We start from the raw sequence: 18,029 nt of genomic DNA, 5'->3' as shown, positions 1-18,029 counted from the left end.
AAAGCACGGGTAGGGAGCAGAAGAAAAATCAACATCCTGTATGAATGGCTGGGTCTTGCCAAAGTGCCTGTTTCATTTGACTGCTGTTTTTACTTTGAACTTCCTCCTTTTCTGATTTCTTTTTCCCTCTCCACGCCCAGAAAAAAACAGACTGAAGGGTTGCTGCCATCTCAACACCCTGTTCTACAGCCAGCTATTATTTTATGCAGAAATGAGCAGAGGGAGTGGCATTTCAAGCAAACTGAGGGGAGACAAACCTCTCCTATAAGAAGAGCAAACTGCTGCTTTCTCAACACACAGGGGTGAAAACTATTCAGTATCCCCACTGTTCCCAGAAAGATGAGTGCAGATGACAGTTCTTCCTCTGATTTTAACTTTTGTTGATGTGCAAATCTTTAATCCACAGATCCCTCAAGAGTGAAGAAAAAAGACTGACAAGAGAGGATCTGCTGGCTGCCAAGAAGTGGACTAAGCAGTGGTTGTAGAAGATGCCAACATTCAAATCAAATGGGGAAAAAAAATGTTACCAAGGATTTCAAAGCAGTCAGTCTTCTTTCCCAGAGCAGCCACATCAATTTATATAAGACACACAGGGAAAGGAGGTGGAGGGGAGGGGAAGTGCTTTCCAAGCGACTTAATTCAACAGAGAAGCTGGCAAAAAAAAGATATTAAAAGCCCTCTACTGTGGCAGCAGTCATATTGCTGGACACCCCAAGACAGACGAGAAGTACGAAAAATAGTACCTAGAGTAAGGCACGGCTGGCTACTGAGCAGTTCCCCTACTCTGCTCAGTGACAAGCAATGGTTCTGAGCTTTCCTTGGTGCCATGGCAAACTGAACATTTTGAGAACTTAGTAGCAGCAAATGCTCATCCCTCCCACTCCTTCCTTCCCTCTCTCACTCCCAAGACCTCGGCAGAGAGCTAGAAGTGCACAGAGGATCTAAAGGAAAAGCAACTGCAGATAGTCTGTCATCCTGCAGGGATAGACAGCCACTGTAACAGAGGCCTTGGAAAGAAGGAACAGGTAAAGTAAGAATTACAGCTATGATTTGAAACTTTTCCAGTTCTCTGAAGAAACAGATTTCTCTCCATAAAACAAGCCAGCTCATGTGCTCTTCTAAAGCCAACGCTGTCTGCATTTCACTGAGCCAAGAGCAGCTAACGCTGTCAATGCAATGACTAAAGACTTGCAGAGTTGCAAAAATCTAAAATAGAGCTCCAGATGGGAAATATCAGCACACACAGAGTTATGGAAGACCCAAGAGCAGGAAGCTGACACAACTTGTGTACTTTCTTTGTACAATAGATTAAGCCACAAGGATAACCTTCTGCCTGTGTCAAGATATTCTGTAATGTTGAATTTGGTCATTCAGAAACAAGAACTAAAAGCAATGTCAGCAGACTAGGATTTATTAACGTCCCAGGCTTTTATACTGCTGTTATCTATCTGGCTTTGTAAGACCAGAGCCACCAGCATGAACCGATACTGAACCAATACAAAACTGAAGGACTGAGAGATTACTTTGCCCCCTTTTTCCCTCAAAGTTCAAAGCATCATGTTACTGTCATTCAGGAATCTCTCTTCTGAGAAGTGAAACCAGACCTGAAATGCAATTCCTCCAGATTCTGCAGCTGCAAAGAAGGGGGAAGGAGGCAGCTTAAACACACACACATTTTCCAGGAAACATTCATCTTCAGAGCCTGGAAAGGGTGGAATGCTCTACTTGCACAAACCGATTCATAGCCAGATGGTGATGCCCACAGGCACATTTCCTAACACTCTCTGAGGATAAAAAAGTTCCTCCTCTGTCTTCTCCCACACTTCACCATTCTGGAAGGAATAGCTATTAGCGTTCAAACCCTGCCTTACTCAGAACAGGATGACTGGTACACGTGATCCAAAGTAAACTGTGAGAATAGCCCTCTTTACTGAAGAAGGCCTTCTGAGTTGAAATTGCATGATCTCAATTGTTCTTCCCCTTTTTCTGTGCCTAAATATGGGCCTGAGGTTGGCCTTCAGACTGCACACACAGTCTCATACCAAATTCAAAGACATTATAGCACACTAGGAACCCAAGAAAAATGAAACAAAGCTGCTGCTTCTGTACTTTTATGAGTATTTTGCCTCCAAGAGATGGTGGAGATAGCATTAATCTATGAATTGCTAACTGAAAGGCTGATTATACTTGCTGGAACCGGGCACAATTACATGTTATCCATCCCATTGTGGTTCCAGTAAATGATATGGACTGGCTTTTCAAAGCAAGCCCACTGGATGCCTGCATCACACTCACTTATGTTTCCCTTAAGACAATGCTCTGCTTTCTAAACCCTACTCCCTGTGCTGCAGATGGAGTCATACAAACAGGAATAAGCCCCTCAGCTGTGTCTTTCAGAAATGCACAGCAGGGAGCTAATGGGGAGCTGCACTTTACATGATTTCCACATCCATGAGAAATTCCAGTCACCACAAAAGAAAATAGTGCAAAGATAAAGTTAGCAGACACTTACGTTCTGAAACATTCTCGCATTGCTCCACGGCCAAAAGGCTAGGGAAAAGAAAAAACAAAAACCCATCATTGTCATGTCCACAAAGTTAATTTCTATCCAGTAGGAGACACAACCACGTCCTCCCCCTTTATACCCTGGAGAAAGCAGTTCTCAAGCAGGATCTATGCTATATCTCTACCCTTAAGGAAAACTGAAATCCCACAGGCCATTTAAAACAGGAATTTTGGGGGAAAAGACATTGGGAATAAACTTTCTTCCTTGATAGCCCATCAAGCAGACGTTCTATGGCTTCTAAAGATGCCATTTAAATTCTCTCTCCAGTTTGGAATCAGCTCTGTTGCGACTGCCTAGTGCAGCTGGCTTCAGACCTCAAGGCCTCCTCATTTTGGCTTCCACACAGGATATGCCACACAGAGCAGCACTGCCCCAGACATCAGATACTACATCAGAAGCACAGAGCAAGGTGACTGCAACACACCAGCAATCCTGTGATTTAACTGGAAAGTGCAACTAGCTTCTACCCTCGCATACCAAAACTTCAGTCTGTTTTCATCATAAGACCAGAAATTATTTGGAAGCACACAAAATAGTAGGCCTATTGCCAGGCAGGGAGATGAGGCCAGCAGGAAATGGGAGGGCTGAGATGGGAAAAGACATTTTTGGGAAAGAAACAAATGCCTCTAACGCTGCTGATGGGGAAGGGCTGACTCCACGTTCTACTCTATTCAGTGGAGAAAAGGCTGCTGGGATACCAAAACATTATGGATGAGCTGAAATATAAAAAAAAATAGAGGATGTAGGAGAATAGAAGAATCAATACTTTTATATACGAGACAAATGTTTTGCTGCTACTAGTCAGTAATAAGAAGTGACAAATTTGACTGTTAATAAAGATGAAGGACTGGGTGATCTTACTTGTGAAGCCATCTTGATGAGAACTTCATCTTCAACCCAGTTCCCAGTAACTGCATTGTACCTACAAAATCAGTAGTTAGGATCAGAGTCATTTAGGTTGGAAAAGATCATCAAGTCCAAACATCAACCTAGCATTGCCAAGTCTACCCCTACACCACGTCCCTAAGCACCACATCTATATGACTTTTGAATACCTCCAGGGATGGTGACTCAACTACTTCTCTAGGCAGCCTGTTTCAATGCCTCATAACCCCTTCAGTGAAGAAAGTTTTCCTAATATCCAACCTAAACCGCCCCTGGCACAACCTGAGACCATTTCCTCTTGTCCTGAAGTTGTGCCTCTTAAAAAGAATGCAGAGGGAACGCAAATCCTCCCATCCCAGGCACCTATCCTTTCTGATCTCCAACTGATGGCTTAAAAGTCCTGCTGCCACACTACACAATTTCTAATCTTCCCACCGTGCTTTTGGCCTCCTTTGGTGGTTAGTTCTTCAGGTGGGAAAGAAGAAATATTTATAGCTCTTCAAAGGGACATATTGAATCCTACGGATGATGAACAGACTGCTGCTGAAGCTAAACTTTTGCAACACTACAAAATAGGCCTCATCTGCTTTGGCATTAAATCTCCCCTGTGATGCCTAGGCAGCACACTGGGGGCAGGAACAGCCTTACCAAGTTTACATAAACCCGGGCCTGGCATGGGAGCTGCCACGGGAGTCTTGTGGATGCGAGCAGAATGCAGCACTGGCTATGGCTGTGAAAAGCAGAGGGGCCAAAAACTGCACAACACTGCACCACGAGAGGAGCATGCCTCTGCACAACCCCCTGCTAATATAGAGTACGACTCTGGTTTCTCCCCACCCCCTTAGCTCCCAATACAGTAAAAGCCAAACTGAGAACCACAGTGGCTGAGTCACCACCACATGACAGTTCCAGCTACCTCCCCCACCCTGCACCGAGCACTTCATGCACAGACACCCCAGGTACACCCCATAAAGTCTGCAACACCCCAGTCTGCAGCAAGCAAAAGGGAGGTGGAAACAAATATTAAAGCCATCTCATTTTAATGGGGTATTTGAGTAGTCCTAAACCAGTACTATCACTTGAAGTATTTTAAAATATGCAAACTATTTCTGGACTGTGTGGCTGACCAGGGGCAGATGCTGCCTATGTGGAAGAAGAGCACTGTGTTACAGTGTCATGAGATGGGAAGGGAGGCCTCCCCAAACACTGATGCTAAGGGGTAATTAACTGGCCTCTAACTCCTACCCGTTCCACCCAGAAACCTGTGTCAGTAGGGTAAAAGTTTTGGCAAAGCCTGTGCTAAAGCACTGAGAATAGTTCACAGGCCAGACTCAGTTTCAGCACGTACACCATTCTGAGCTATTCTGGGCTTTATAAGGATTTAAATTCCAGCCACATGCAACAATACTGCATGGAGAGGCAACAGTGAAACTGCTATTCTGGGAAAGGCACAGAGCGCTATGTTGCTTTTTTCCTAAACTATTTAAATTTTAAGTACTCTGCCTCTTTGTTGGAATTTGTTTCCTTATTAGATTAAGTTTACAGAATTAATAAATCAACTAGAAAATACTTTTTAGCCTTGTTTCCTGTCTGTATGGCAAAACTCAGACACTACTTGGGTGGGAGAGAAAGAAAGAACCTGATACTGGTTTGCTAAAAGGTTGATTTCTTGAAAGCATGCAGTATTTAAATTAATGCAGTATTCCTGGGAGATTCAGTTAAGACACTCATTTTGGACATTATTGAAAGGTCTTCAGCCATGTAATTACACACATTCTGTAACGCACAAACACAGCCCTTGCAGAAAACATCAGATTCTGTTTCAATTCAGCATTGAGAGCAGAAAGACGTACAGACCTGTAGCGAGTGGCATGTTCTGTCTCAATGTCCTCAAGATGAAATTCTGCCCATGGATCAGGCATGTGCTTAGCTTTCTCAATAGCATGTTTCCAGGTTTCCTGAAGAAGATACAAACTGGCAGGTTATTTACAGAAGACCACCCTGATATTTTATAGTTTCAAGTACAATGAAATAGATCAGAAACATACAGTATCAGGTTTCAGTTCAATTTGCATCATCATAAAGTTATTGAGAACAGAATCTGGTCTAGTATCCACCAAATGTAATTTACAAAACCTGCAACTTTCATACATCTCTAACATATGCCACAAATAACAAACAATAAGCCACACGTAAATGACTAATTCACTTTTGCTGGTTTGATTTTTAACTTTCTGTAACTAACAACATATGCTGGCAGTGTAAGCAAAGACTATCAGCAATAGAGCAGTATGAAGGAGGAAAAAATGTTCTGAGGGCCTTGGGTATTACACACTGTGCTCAGCATAAAATACAAGAAATTAGCATGTTGTAATCTTGATGACTTACGGGCTGAGGCAAGCAGTTCTTTCAGACAAAATGTACAAAAGAGGGCCATAAAAAGAAAAAAAAACTTAATTCATCTACTATATATGGCGTTCGCATTTTGTTTTAACCTACCCGACTACGGTCAACCACAGAGCCGTGCTTAGAGCGATGCTGTGTGTCATTCTATAGGACGCATGAGAAACATGAAAGTAGGAAAACACATGTGATAAGACAATTGATTGACAAATAGTCTCCTCTCTCTTTGTTAATTAAAAAAATAACTTTTTTCCACTTAAAAACCACTTTTTGCTTTAATTCCTAATTTAAGGTAATTCTTAGAACAACTGTTTTTGGTAAGTTGGTAATTTCTTATCGGCAAATATGAGTTAAAAGTGTCTTAATAACTAGCTAATTAAACATTGCTGAGGACTGTTTAAAGGCAGAGAGTTAGCAGTAACCCTTCCACCTGCATTTCATCAGCAATGGCCCATACTGTCATCAGCTTTAGGGTCTGATAGGTGGATTCTAACCAGACCAGGCTGCGGTGGTTTAAGATGCTGTCAGTCCTGGCTGGCTGCGTCACTCTGCATTGAAAGCCACCATTTTGTGGCTTGAGCAATGCACGGGCCTTGCCTGCTGCACATCTGAACCCCATGCACATTATCTGTGATACGAACAGAGATACCAGAGCAGGTCTCGCAAAGCCCAAAGTAGAGGCACGCACTGCATTCTGCTACCCCTGCTGCAGGACTTGAGCTTCTAGCAGAAGCAGCGCAATAGCTTAGAAAGGAGGAAACAATTGCAGTTTTAGTCCTTATCAGTTTTTTCTCTGACCACGTGACTCAGAACTCCGATATACTCCACAAGCCTAGAGGCAGGTGTTGGAGTATTAAAGGCTAAGCTCCCTGCAGGCCTTAACTTGCTTTAAGCTTTTAATTTGCATAGCATAGCATATGTTAAAATCTGACCCCGTGTCTATACTGAACTTCTTCTCCTCACCTTCCTTCAGAATATGTACATTTTAATGCTTTTATTAACTAGCTTCGGTAAAAATCTTACTGCAGACAAAAGTTTCACTTTTATTGGGTTATTTAATATGTTAGCTGACTGAAATAAACCCTCTGACATCTCTCCAGAAATAAAGCATGCATTAGGCATAGCCAAGACTTCAGAGCATCTATTTCGTAAATAATGTTTATAATAATAAACATATTAATAAAACACAATAAATCTCAGTCTGGAGAAAAACTGAGGGACACGCCAGTTGAGTACGAACGGTGCATGCTTTGGGTATCTAACCCATACAGTGACCATCAGTTCTGTTTTTGAGGCTTCACCTCCTGCAGGTTCTCCTCCCTTTGCCTGGCCCTATCCATGCAAAGGGAGCAGAGGGGGACAGGGCACACTGCCAAGGAAGCACCAACTATGGCCCTTCGACCTCTCTGCAGTACCGTGCCGTTCACTTTAAAAATGTCAGATGCTGCTCGAGTGCACCGTCAGGAGGACTGCCAGTGTGACACTTCATGCCCAGGCACAGGAGCCAACAAGTTAAAAGCTCCCTAACAAGCAGCTATAGCCCAAGGACCTATCATTACAATTTTATCATTCACAATTTTATTTGTCCAAGTAAAAACACTTGGAGTTTTTAACTTACTTGGCAAAATCCAAAATCAAGTATCTTCTGGCAGGCCCCAATTTAGCTTACAACAAATATCATTTTTTAAATTTCCCAATCAATGCGTTGCTTTTTCAGTAGTTTGATCATAATGGCAGTGAATTTTCGCCTGGATTCTGCTGCCTTTGCAGGCAAAGATCTCTCACTGAACTAAAAGGGACAGTAAGCGATTCAATGGCAGTGTGAGACTACTGGCTTAATGGAATTAACTGCAGGTCTGGGAAAAAGAAATTTTATTTTTTATTGAAAAGCATTAGTTAAAAGAAGTGAAGGAGTTAAGAGAGCATTTCTCTCTCATGCTGACTAAATAAAAACAAAATCTTACCAAAGGCTGGAGTCAGCACTTACCTTAAAGCTAAACGAGTTTCTAGGAGAAGAGCTGGAACTGTATTGTTCAGTTTTTGCTAAGTTGCTATAATAGTTGTCAACTTTGATACTGGCAGACTTGTTAGAAACTGGATCATCGGTTATTGGGCAGATATAATAATTGTCTTCATCATCACTATCAGCATCAAGATAATTTCCAGAGTTCACTTTAGTCAATCTACCATTATCAATCCCTTCCATACGAAAAATAAGGTCCTCGTCTGCCATGTTTGCAGGAGGTTGCTTTAAGTCCTGCAATGATTAAAGCAGCCACTATTCCAATGCACATGCAAATGGAGGGAAGAAGCTGGGTAGGAGAGAAAAAAAAAAAGAATGAGCTATTATTAAAAGAACAAACCATGCACGAAATTGATGTCAGCACGCTGGCAGAAAAAAAAAAAAGAAAAACAAATCTCCATCTGGCTGTATAAAAATAATCCCTGAGTACCTACACGTGGTTTTGATCTCCTCAGTACTAGATCTGGGTTTCCAGAAGGCACTCAGTTTATAAATTGCTCCAGGACTGAGAGAGTAAGATAACCAAGCGCAGAATAATACTACAAAGTCTGGGGGACCGCAAACACCACCTGATGCCTATGGGTGATGTGTGGTAATCTCATCCTCTGAATGTTTTTATTCCTTGTCTCTCAAATGCTGAGTTCCACAACACCAGCCTTAGTAACTCGAGGAAGTTTTGCCTTGAACGGTACACGGTTATTTCTCCCAGGGGCAGGACTTTGCACTTCCCTTTATTAAACTTCATGAGATTCCTGGCTGCCCATTTTTCCGGCCTGCTGAATTTAATGAAGACTTGCCAGTCTTCTAAGCGCTCCCATCACAGTGATCCTTATATGCACTTCTCCATTCACCTGCAACAATCACTACCAAAATAAGGGCTTCCAAACGACGGTACAGGGAGAAAAGGATAAAAGGAAAGGAGTAATTTATTTAGAGAAGTTGACAAGAACAGATCCCGCTATATCTTCTTTATTTGAAAGGTGCAGCTAAATCCAGCTACTTCTATAATCAATAGCAATTGGTATATGGCAAAAAAAACACCACCACCACATTTTGAAGGTTTAAGGTGTCCTCCCACCAATTTAAATTTGCCCTAACTATGTGATATCCTCCCCCTGCTCCAAATGCTTCTACAGCTCCCTACTGCAATATAAGTCCATTTCTCTCCAAGAAGGCTATAGCCCACTTGGGTTATTTTCTTCTAATGATCTGCATTATTTCAACAACCCAGGTAACCGCAGCCAGTGAAACAGAAGACAATTCAAAGCACGCTGGATTTCAGATTTATAAAGACTCTGCAGGGAGAGCACAATCCATCACTGCTGGGGCTGGGAACCAGCCCGCAGTAAATTCCCATAATCTAACTCAGCATCTGCTTCACACAGGTCAGGCACCAGCTAAAATTACAACTGCTCTATTTCCATCGCATGGAGCTGAAACGAAAAAATATTCTTCCCAGTTAGTGGTTAGAAGCTCAGCTATTTCAACTTTTTAGTAGCTTCCTCAATTCTGAAAGAACAGAATAGGTAAGGTTTGCCTTCTTCTGGCTCCTAGATCCAAAATGAACTAAAGTAAAATAACAGTTTGAAATTAAAAATTAGCTGTACAATGCAAGCAGGTCCTGAGTTTTTATTAAAACCTGCTCAACTATTTCTGAATCCAGAAGGTGACATTTTAGGTATGCATTTCACTGAGACTTTTTGACACATTAGAGTAAATGATGTTGGGTTAAAAAAAAAATATGGGGAGTTCCAGACTAGTACCAGAACAGCAGCTCTGCAAAAGTGCCCGTCTCACCACAGCTTTTCCAAATCACCAACACCACTTCCAGCAAGATGGAGCGCAAGTGCTGTACAGCCCACAGGTGTGACAGACATGTATTATAACAAACAGATAGGCAAGTCAAGGGAGTGTTTTTCCTAGAGCTCAGGTTCTACCAGCCGCGATCTCACCATGGGAATGTGCTCAGCAGCCTCCGCCCGAGAAGTGGTGATGATTCAGCAGAAGTCAAACAGAAATAAAACCCGGCTGCCTCGCTTCTTTGCACGTTACCAGCCATGCCAACGCAAAGAGGCTTCCATCCTTTGCCACTCACAGCCCTGGGGCCGCAGGGGTGTCCCCACTCCCGTGCTGGAAGTCTGGAGGAGATGAAGATGGGAAGGCACCGCTGGGGAGGCACAGGAGGGTCTTCAAGTGCCTCTTTTTCCTTCAAACTCTTGTGCTATTCCTGCCGAGCCTGCTCATGCTCAAGCTCCTGCCTACAGAGGTATGGAGGAAAGCACAAATGGCTGCACTGCAGCAAGGCCACGGTTCATCTAACATCAGCTGCTGCAAAGTAAAGAGCAAAGAAACCTGCACAGAACATCGATCTGCCCCTACTTACATGATTTTCTAATTGCTGGTAGGGAGGACTTCACACCCTTAAGTTTTTCATATTTTCTCAAACACTGTTCTCTCCCTTCAGGTTTCAGAGGCACTTCCTGAAGTCCCCTGGGGATAACACCTGCCTTTGCCAGATCTGGTGGCTGTCTGTAACAACACCCCAGCCACATCAGCAGCTCAGGCCACACTAAGGAGAATAAACAGACTGAAGTGAAACTACTTCTGTGCCATACACCTCTGCCAGTTGTTTCTTTTAGCAAGAGTACAACATACAGCTGATTCCCTCAGGGCCGTACCCTGCTTGGAGCTTCCCAGGTCACTCCACAGTTTCCTGGTACATTATCAGCCAGCCAATGCCAAGCTCTATCAGCAAACGCAACCACGACGGAACTGGCAGCAAGCACAGTCCAACCCCGACTCTCTAAAACTCACCAAAATGCAATGCCTGGGCAGGAGGCCCACGGGCACCACCCCAGCACAGCCCCTTCCACACGCCCCGCAGTGAGCTGTGGGCACAACCTGACACCCTCCAAGGAGGACTGGGCTACTGCTTCATTTTACTGTACATCCTTCTCCAGAAAAGTAACAAAACAGATGTACAAACCACATCATGGTCCTTAAACTACTGTCAGGGCTTAAGGGTATTATTCTCTGTGAAGGAATCAAAAACTGGCAGCACAGGCACAAGCTTCCAGGCCTACTCAGATTAAAGGGAATATTTCCTCTGCCTCCTATATAGCAAGGATTTTCTTCTCCTTTTAGCTATAATTATTCACATCGCTCTGCTACTTGAAAAGCAGGAAGGGATTAGATGAATACAATAATCATCCAAATCTTCACACAGATTTAGCTGTGCTTAAACAAATATTTGCTGGCACTTCGGATGGATGCTGAGACCATATTACTGTCAGGTCTGCCTGTTTTGTTCTTCATTAGAGGGCAAAAATAAACTACACAGAGCAGCATATCTTGGTTCGTTTCACACTATATATAAACTAAAATCCTTTTGTCCCTGGAGCTTGGACAACTACAGGGATCTGAGCTTCCCACACATTGCACTTGATTAGTTCTCAGTACTAAGCAAGTCTCAGCCTTCCTGCCGACAGCAGCCTAACAAATATCATGTGTGTGTTACAAGCCGGAGAAATGAGACGGGAATAACCAAAGCCCTTGGAGGAGATGGAAGTCTACCTGGATGCTCTGAAAATGCATGCACTTACCAAGGAAAGGGTTAGCTAGTGTTTTCAAAATTTAGCCCTGGAAGTTTAAGGCCAGGCTGGATGGGGCTTTGAGCAACACTGTCTAGTGGGAGGTGTCCCTGCCCGTGGCAGGGGTTGGAACCAGACAGCCCTTAAGGTCCCTGCCAACCCACACCGCTCTGTGACTCTACCTTGGCTGTGCAATAGCATACAACTTGAAGCAGACACTTCGTTCCAGGGTAACCTCACCCAACCAGCTCCGTCAGGGATTTTCACATGGTTAGCCTAAGGACAACTGCAGAACAAGGTTTTCAGCTTAGTTTCACTGCTGTTCCTCAGCTCTCTGCTCTTCCATCTCGAGAAAACAGTGCCAGATACGTACAACTCCCCAGCAGCGTTCATAGCTGCAGACCTTACAGCACAGCTACCAACAGATAGTAGAGGCAGAAGCGGTGACTGAGCGTACGGAGCCTCCTCCAGCACCATCCAGGGCTGGTTACTGCTGTTCTGATGGAGGCAGCGCTCCTGCAGCTTAGCACTCCATCTGCCTCGGGCAGCACCAGCTACAGCAAGCCACTGCTGAAGGTCTGAACTCAGCTGGCTTTGCAGTGAAGCAGCTTTGGAGCACTCGTATAATCTTTCTTGCAAAGACCATGTGAGAGCAGTCATTTACGGACTGAGACTGTAGCCCATTACTGAAGGGGAAGGCATCCTCAGTTGCCCCTACCATTTTTACTGTGACTGTCTTACCAGAGGATACCAGGTATTGGAGAGCAAGGCGTGTGGTTGGCAGCGTGCACAAACATATGTAAAATGATGCTTCAGGCACTGGACTGACTCCAGGCTGTCCTAGATGAGCATTGTGACTCTCAGCTGCTGTCCCACACTCGTTTCTACTACTGCAGTCAAACACACAACACAGCAGCAGAACCACCAGACAGACCCTCGGTGTCTGAGGGGGAGCAGCAAGAGGAATGCTGTTTCACGCAGCAGAGATTGCAAGCATTCACGCTTTCAGTGACTTGCTGCGTAAATGGAACATCATTGCAGTAATCGTTCTGTATTTAAAACTAACAGCATTGATAAAAAACTCAGTTTTTCTTGGAACCACGTTTCCTGTAAAGGACTCATGTTTACTTTGGAAGTGTGTTTACTAAAAATTGTCCTCATAGTACATGCTCTTTAAAACAGAATTCCATAACCAAACCTTAACTACACAAGCACTGCTCTACATCTCACAGTTTATTTGTTCAAAAGTCCTACAAAAACACCTGAGCTTCATTCCATGGCTCATATTCCGTGCTGCTGCCTTACGGCATAAAGCCATGCTATCTAGGGACCCCCGTTGCTACTGCTGCAATGCTTTGATCGTTTAGTCCCTAATATCCGTGACAGAAGCTTTCCTTGGGCTAAGCAACAAAAACAGTCACACTGCACTGAACCTAGCCCACAAACCTTCGTTAGCACACCTAACCTGTAATTTAAACCACCAACTCCATTCTATTTCAAAAACGTGTCCCATTTTTTAAAATCAACCTTGTACCATGTGATTAAAAATGCAGAAAACTTAAATATAGCCAATTATTAAATCAATTCATGTCTCTATTAATTTTGGGCTTTTCCAATGCATGTCTGAAGTGTTTTTCTCTTGACATTATATTCAAGAGCCACACTACCAGCAGGGGAAGGTGAGTTGCAAGGACAATATGTTATGCTGTCAAACATAGTGCATATGCAAACATCACCAGAGGGGAGATTTCACATCACAGTGCTGGTAATACACTGCTTATTTTTGTATGGTGTCTGTTGTTATGAAATGCTGCTGGTTTGGCAGGGCCCTTGAGCAAGACACCACAGCAGCCTCAGCATGGAAACCTGTTTTAATTCATCCTAAAGAGGTGAGGGATGGGAAGACTCTAGTCACAGAAGAAGGGAGAACTGGAGCATCCCCAACTACTTCTTAGGGGCCGCCCCAGCTCAGACACAGTCCTCTGCACTGCTTTAGCACAAGGCAGGGGAACAGAGGCTGCTCTTGGACAGAGGGACTCCAAACTTCTTTTGTAGGGTCAGCATTAAAGCAAGAATATCTGTCCCCTCTCCCAGGTATAATACCAAGTTCTTTTGGTTTAACATCACATCAGCTACAGCCACCAAGCAGGATACCTGTAACAGCAACAGGCAGGCTGTTTTGGAAGGAGAAATCGCTATTTCAGATTAACATTCTTTTAAATCACCATTTGAAATTTAACCTAAGCAACTCTAAAGGCTGCACACCTTACAAAGAATGATTGTTGATCGTTAGGAACCACAGACAAAGCTATGCAATGTGTTCCAGAACAACCCCACTGGTACATTAGTGTCCTGCAACACATCACAGAACTGCTGCGCTTCCAAAGCACGTCCCCAAACCCTGCAAACCAAATGCCTACTGCCACCTGCACTGCACACCAACAAGAAAACAGGTTCAGCGAGTCAAGGTAAGAGCTCCAATAAGAAAAACAAGATTATTTTATTTTTAAAAGATGGCTCAAGTCACCAGGTACCTTTGACAAACCCAGTGTCACAAACTACGGACCTCCTAATGAGAAGCCCCTGCTCCAGGGCCTTCCAGTGCATGGCCGCTGCACAGGTGGTGCTGCAGCCTGCATCCAGCTACAAGCCCAGCTGGGACAAGGTACTGCATCAAACAAAGTCTTGGACAGCAATGGTGCAAGATTCACCAAGCAAGTGGGCAAGTTCACATGTGGCAGTTCAGAGCGCAAAGCCCCTGAGACTCAAGACCCTGCGGCACACCACAGCTCCCAGCACCCAAGGGGTTGTTGGCGCTGAGGTGACTCCTGACTGCAGCCCAGGCTCCTGCCAAGCACACGAGCCAACACTACTGTGAGGTCAGCCAAAACACTGGAACACAAAAGGACAGGAAGGGAACTTGCAAGTTACCATCAAACCGCCCTTCCATTTCCATCAACAGTTTTGTTATTTCACTTGGCTTTCAGTTCTCCGCTTCAAATCCACCGAGCAACCACCTAGAAACGCTGTTTCCCCTGAGCAGCGCTCAGCGCCCCAAGCCGTTTGCCAACCCCACGCTGAGGCGGCCGGACACCCCGAAGCCCACCCCACAGAGCTCCCTGGGGGCGTATCGCGACAAAACTGCTGCCCCCAGGCGAAAAGGAAGGAGCGAAAACACGAAAATACCGGACTACCGCTTCCAGGTCACCGCAACGCGAGCACGCACCTTTTAACGACTCCACCCGGCCACGAAGCTGCTCCTTTTCTAACGCCGGCTGTTCTCACTCCTTCCAATCACCCGCTCCGCCTCACCCGGCCCCCCACGGCACCTACCAGGACCCGCAGCCCCACTCGGCTCGGAGCGATCCCGGTGCCACCCCGCCGCCGCCCGGCCCCGCGCAATCGCCCTGAGAGGGCAGGCGGGAGGCGGGAAGCGGGCCCGCCCCTCACTGACAGGAACCGTCCGCCCGCCCCGCCTCAGCGCCCCGGGCGGGCATGGTGCCCGCCTGCCCCTGCGCTAAAGGAACCGCAGCTAAACTGACGGGAGAAGTCTACCAGATACTTTTCTTTTTTTTTTTTTTGAGAAAATGGTGAGAAATTGAAGGGAAAATCCCAGGTTCACACCGTTAGGTGGTAGAAGCAGGGGGATCCTGAGCCTGAAGGGAACAGGAGGGAAGGCAGCTGTGCTGGGAACCAGCGCTTGACCAGGAACCACCACAGCTGATGACAGGAGCCGCTTCCCCATCCCCTTCATTTCAGTTTTCTCGGAGTTTGGATCCAAAAGGCAGATTTCATGGGGCAGAGCCCCCAGGCTGCCTCCCCCCCCCAGTAAAGTCCCTCAGGGGAGGCATGGAGCTGCTGTGGGCCATGGGGACTCCACGCACATGGGGTCAAGTCAAGTAGCACAGCATGCAATTTCCCTATAAGAAATAACAGAATTACGCTCCAGATTTCAGAATCAAAAGACCTCAAACCTCCTCAAAGCTTCCTTCCTAAAACGTTCACTTTCTGGGTTGAAAACGTCCATGGCTAAACTTTTCCTCAAGCCAGATTTTGGGGAGATTTTAAACAAGACTCCTCCTTTCATGGGTTATATGGAAATTAACATAAATAGGTTCTGGCTTAATTATATTCCTTGGCAGCCTGCTAAGAGCCTGCCACTCTTTCTGAATCTTGTATTCACGTAAATAATCCTCATCAGTGCTATTTAGCAAATATCTAAAACACTTGCAATTTAGCAAATAACACTACAAAAACAAGGGGGGGCTACAAAACCAAGACCGGCTGATGTCAGCACGCCCATTGCGACAAACCAAGAGCCTGTGGTGGCATCCCAGGCAGGAGGAACGCACAGCCACCGCTCCCTGGTGGGCCTGGCAGCCAGAGGGAGGCAGCAGGCAGAAATGCTGCCAAGATCACCTTCAGGAGGAAAACTGCTGTTATTTCATCAGCAACACACACAGCAAATTCCTTGACTCTCTGCCAGGCACTACCCCCCCCCGCCCAAATTACTTACATAAATTAAACCAGCTTAATGCAGGGACTGGAAGAAGCAGCAGGTGCCTGCAGCAATGCTGCCAGCTGTTTGGGAGCACCTGCAATTTTGGCAATGATCTCCAGCGCTGTGCTGCGGGTGCAGGTTTGCATGAGAACATAAAGCAGAGAGTAGCCTGAGCCGTTTCATGCCACCTCCCCAGGAGCACTGCACTGGGCTGGGAGGAGGGTGGGCTCATCAGATTAATTGTGAAGGCCTGGCTGAGGCCAGATGCTGCGTTCCCACTGCATGAAAATGTGCGGTAATGGTTTAAAAAAGGTCACCAGCTGCTGCCGTAGGGTACTAATAACAGCTGAATACTGCTTACTGGTGTATACTGTAGCACAACCAAACAAGTCATAGCAATAACAGTCTTTAAACACTTAACTTAAATACACAGCATCATTTTGGGACCCAGTGGCATATGGCTGTACTATGCTGTACAGCTGCATGAAGAGTGTTCTGCTAGGCTAGGAAGACAGTTGGATTACACTGGCTCAAGCTACACATTTTTAATAATTTTAAATAAGCCGTCTCTAATACCCTGGGGCCAGGCTGTACTGCTTTCCGGGTTTAAGTCTAGGGCTCCTCTTCTCTGTAGCAAACAATCAGTGATGACAAAAAAGTGATGAAATACAAAAGCAAAGCGTACATTAAAATTAGTCCACAAATGCTACATCCTCTAGGCTTAGTTTTCTGTTGGGATGTTTCATAATACACCCTTAATACGGTTCTGTTCGGAAACTGCCATTTCAGTGAATAGCAGCCCTTGAAGGGAAGGAAGGCACCCCCCAAACACTAACTTTCAGAGCACTGTTGTTCTGCGCCCGCCTGACGATCCGGGTGGGACACCGCCCGTACCTCCCTCCCCTACTGCCTCAGAGGCCGTGCTGGCCCCGCCTGCCCCCAGCCACGAAGCCGCTGCCCGCGGGCGCAGCACCGGGACCGGTACTCCCAGCTCTGCCCAGGGGCTCCCACACCGCCCCCACCCCCACCCGTCCTCCTCCCGCCCTCCTCCGCCAACTCAGGGCTCGGGGCGGGCAGCTCCGGGGCCACGTCTGCAGACGCCGGGTGCCGGCGGGGAAGCGGCGCCACCTGCCGGGTGCGGGCCGGGCCGGGCCGCCCCCTCCTGCCGCCGGGCCTGGAGCGGGGACGGGGGGCGGGCGGCGGCGCCCCCCGCAGCCCCGAGCCGGCCATGGCAGCGCCGGAGAGCCTGGGGGCGGTACCCGTGCAGGTCCCCGGGGAGGGGAAGGGTGGAGAGGGGAGTGGGCACCGGCCGAGGGCTCCGGGGGAGCGCCGCGGTAGCTCGGGACAGAGGCGAGCGGTGTGAGGAGCTGTAGAGGGGGGAAAAAATGGCGGCGCCGCCACGCTGAAAGAGGCCTGGCGGGGAAACGAGAACGCAGGCGGTAGCGTGGCCGAGTGGTCTAAGGCGCTGGATTTAGGCTCCAGTCATTTCGATGGCGTGGGTTCGAATCCCACCGCTGCCAAGAAGTTTTGGCCCCGCCGCGGCGGTGGCTCCTTTTCGCGGCCAGGCGGCGCCGGGGGCGGCCGGGAAGCCCCTGGAGTCAGGGGGCGGAAAGCTGCGCTGCGGGCGCGGGCAGCGACCGCCCGCCGTGCGGCCCCGGGACCCCAAAGACGGTGAGAAATGGCGATGTGGTGCCTGCTGCTGCCTCGCGCCTGGCAGTACCCCACAGGCTGGGCTCCTCAGGTCTCGTTAACTCTCCTGCCCCTGCTTTTGCCTCTTTTCCCCCAGCGCTACAGGTGGGAAGGTGCAGAGAAGGCGATTCCTGGGACAAACCGGGCAGCAGGAGAGGCAGGTGGCAGCAGAGCCCTCCCCAGCCCTCCTGTGGTGAAGGCTTCAGCTGCGTGGTTATTCGAAACGCACGTTGTTCGTTTTCGCAGCTACAGGGATTTGCTCAGTACAACTGCTGTGCATTACGGATTAAGTGCAAAACCTTAGTTGTGCCTAAAGTTTAGCTGCTAAGTGACTAAACTTTGTTGTATAGCTATCGCAGTAAAGGAGGTAAA

General features: G+C 46.7%; 1 protein-coding gene, 1 long non-coding RNA gene and 1 other non-coding gene across 7 annotated transcripts in view; 2 read left to right on the top strand and 1 right to left on the bottom strand.

Annotated features, from left to right (window-relative positions):
• The window catches only part of EEF2K (eukaryotic elongation factor 2 kinase), a 32,942-nt gene extending 16,027 nt beyond the window's left edge, over positions 1–16,915 (bottom strand). The window contains exons 1-6 of one of the 5 annotated variants that reach the window (XM_040574986.1): positions 15,984–16,915; positions 7,842–8,166; positions 5,951–6,001; positions 5,309–5,409; positions 3,428–3,488; positions 2,513–2,550 (exon numbers count right to left, since the gene is read on the bottom strand). In XM_040574986.1, coding sequence (XP_040430920.1) covers positions 2,513–2,550; positions 3,428–3,488; positions 5,309–5,409; positions 5,951–6,001; positions 7,842–8,087 — 497 coding nt within the window. In that variant the 5' untranslated portion in view covers positions 8,088–8,166; positions 15,984–16,915. Of the gene's footprint in view, positions 1–2,512; positions 2,551–3,427; positions 3,489–5,308; positions 5,410–5,950; positions 6,002–7,841; positions 8,167–14,693; positions 14,914–15,983 lie in introns of those variants that run through there. The other 4 variants (XM_040574983.1, XM_040574985.1, XM_040574987.1 and 1 more) reach the window with 4 other exon arrangements.
• Positions 8,177–14,761, top strand: LOC121078617. Its single transcript, XR_005824668.1, has 2 exons — positions 8,177–13,935; positions 14,455–14,761. It is a non-coding gene; the product is annotated as an uncharacterized LOC121078617 (long non-coding RNA).
• Positions 16,916–17,406: 491 nt separating the features above from the next.
• TRNAL-UAG lies at positions 17,407–17,488 on the top strand. Its single transcript has one exon. It is a non-coding gene; the product is annotated as a tRNA-Leu (tRNA).
• The last annotated feature ends 541 nt before the right edge of the window (positions 17,489–18,029 follow it).

This window comes from Cygnus olor, chromosome 15 (assembly GCF_009769625.2).
Source record: "Cygnus olor isolate bCygOlo1 chromosome 15, bCygOlo1.pri.v2, whole genome shotgun sequence".
NCBI classification, from domain to species: Eukaryota; Metazoa; Chordata; class Aves; order Anseriformes; family Anatidae; genus Cygnus; species Cygnus olor.
This window is presented reverse-complemented; position numbering and strand designations above follow the sequence as displayed.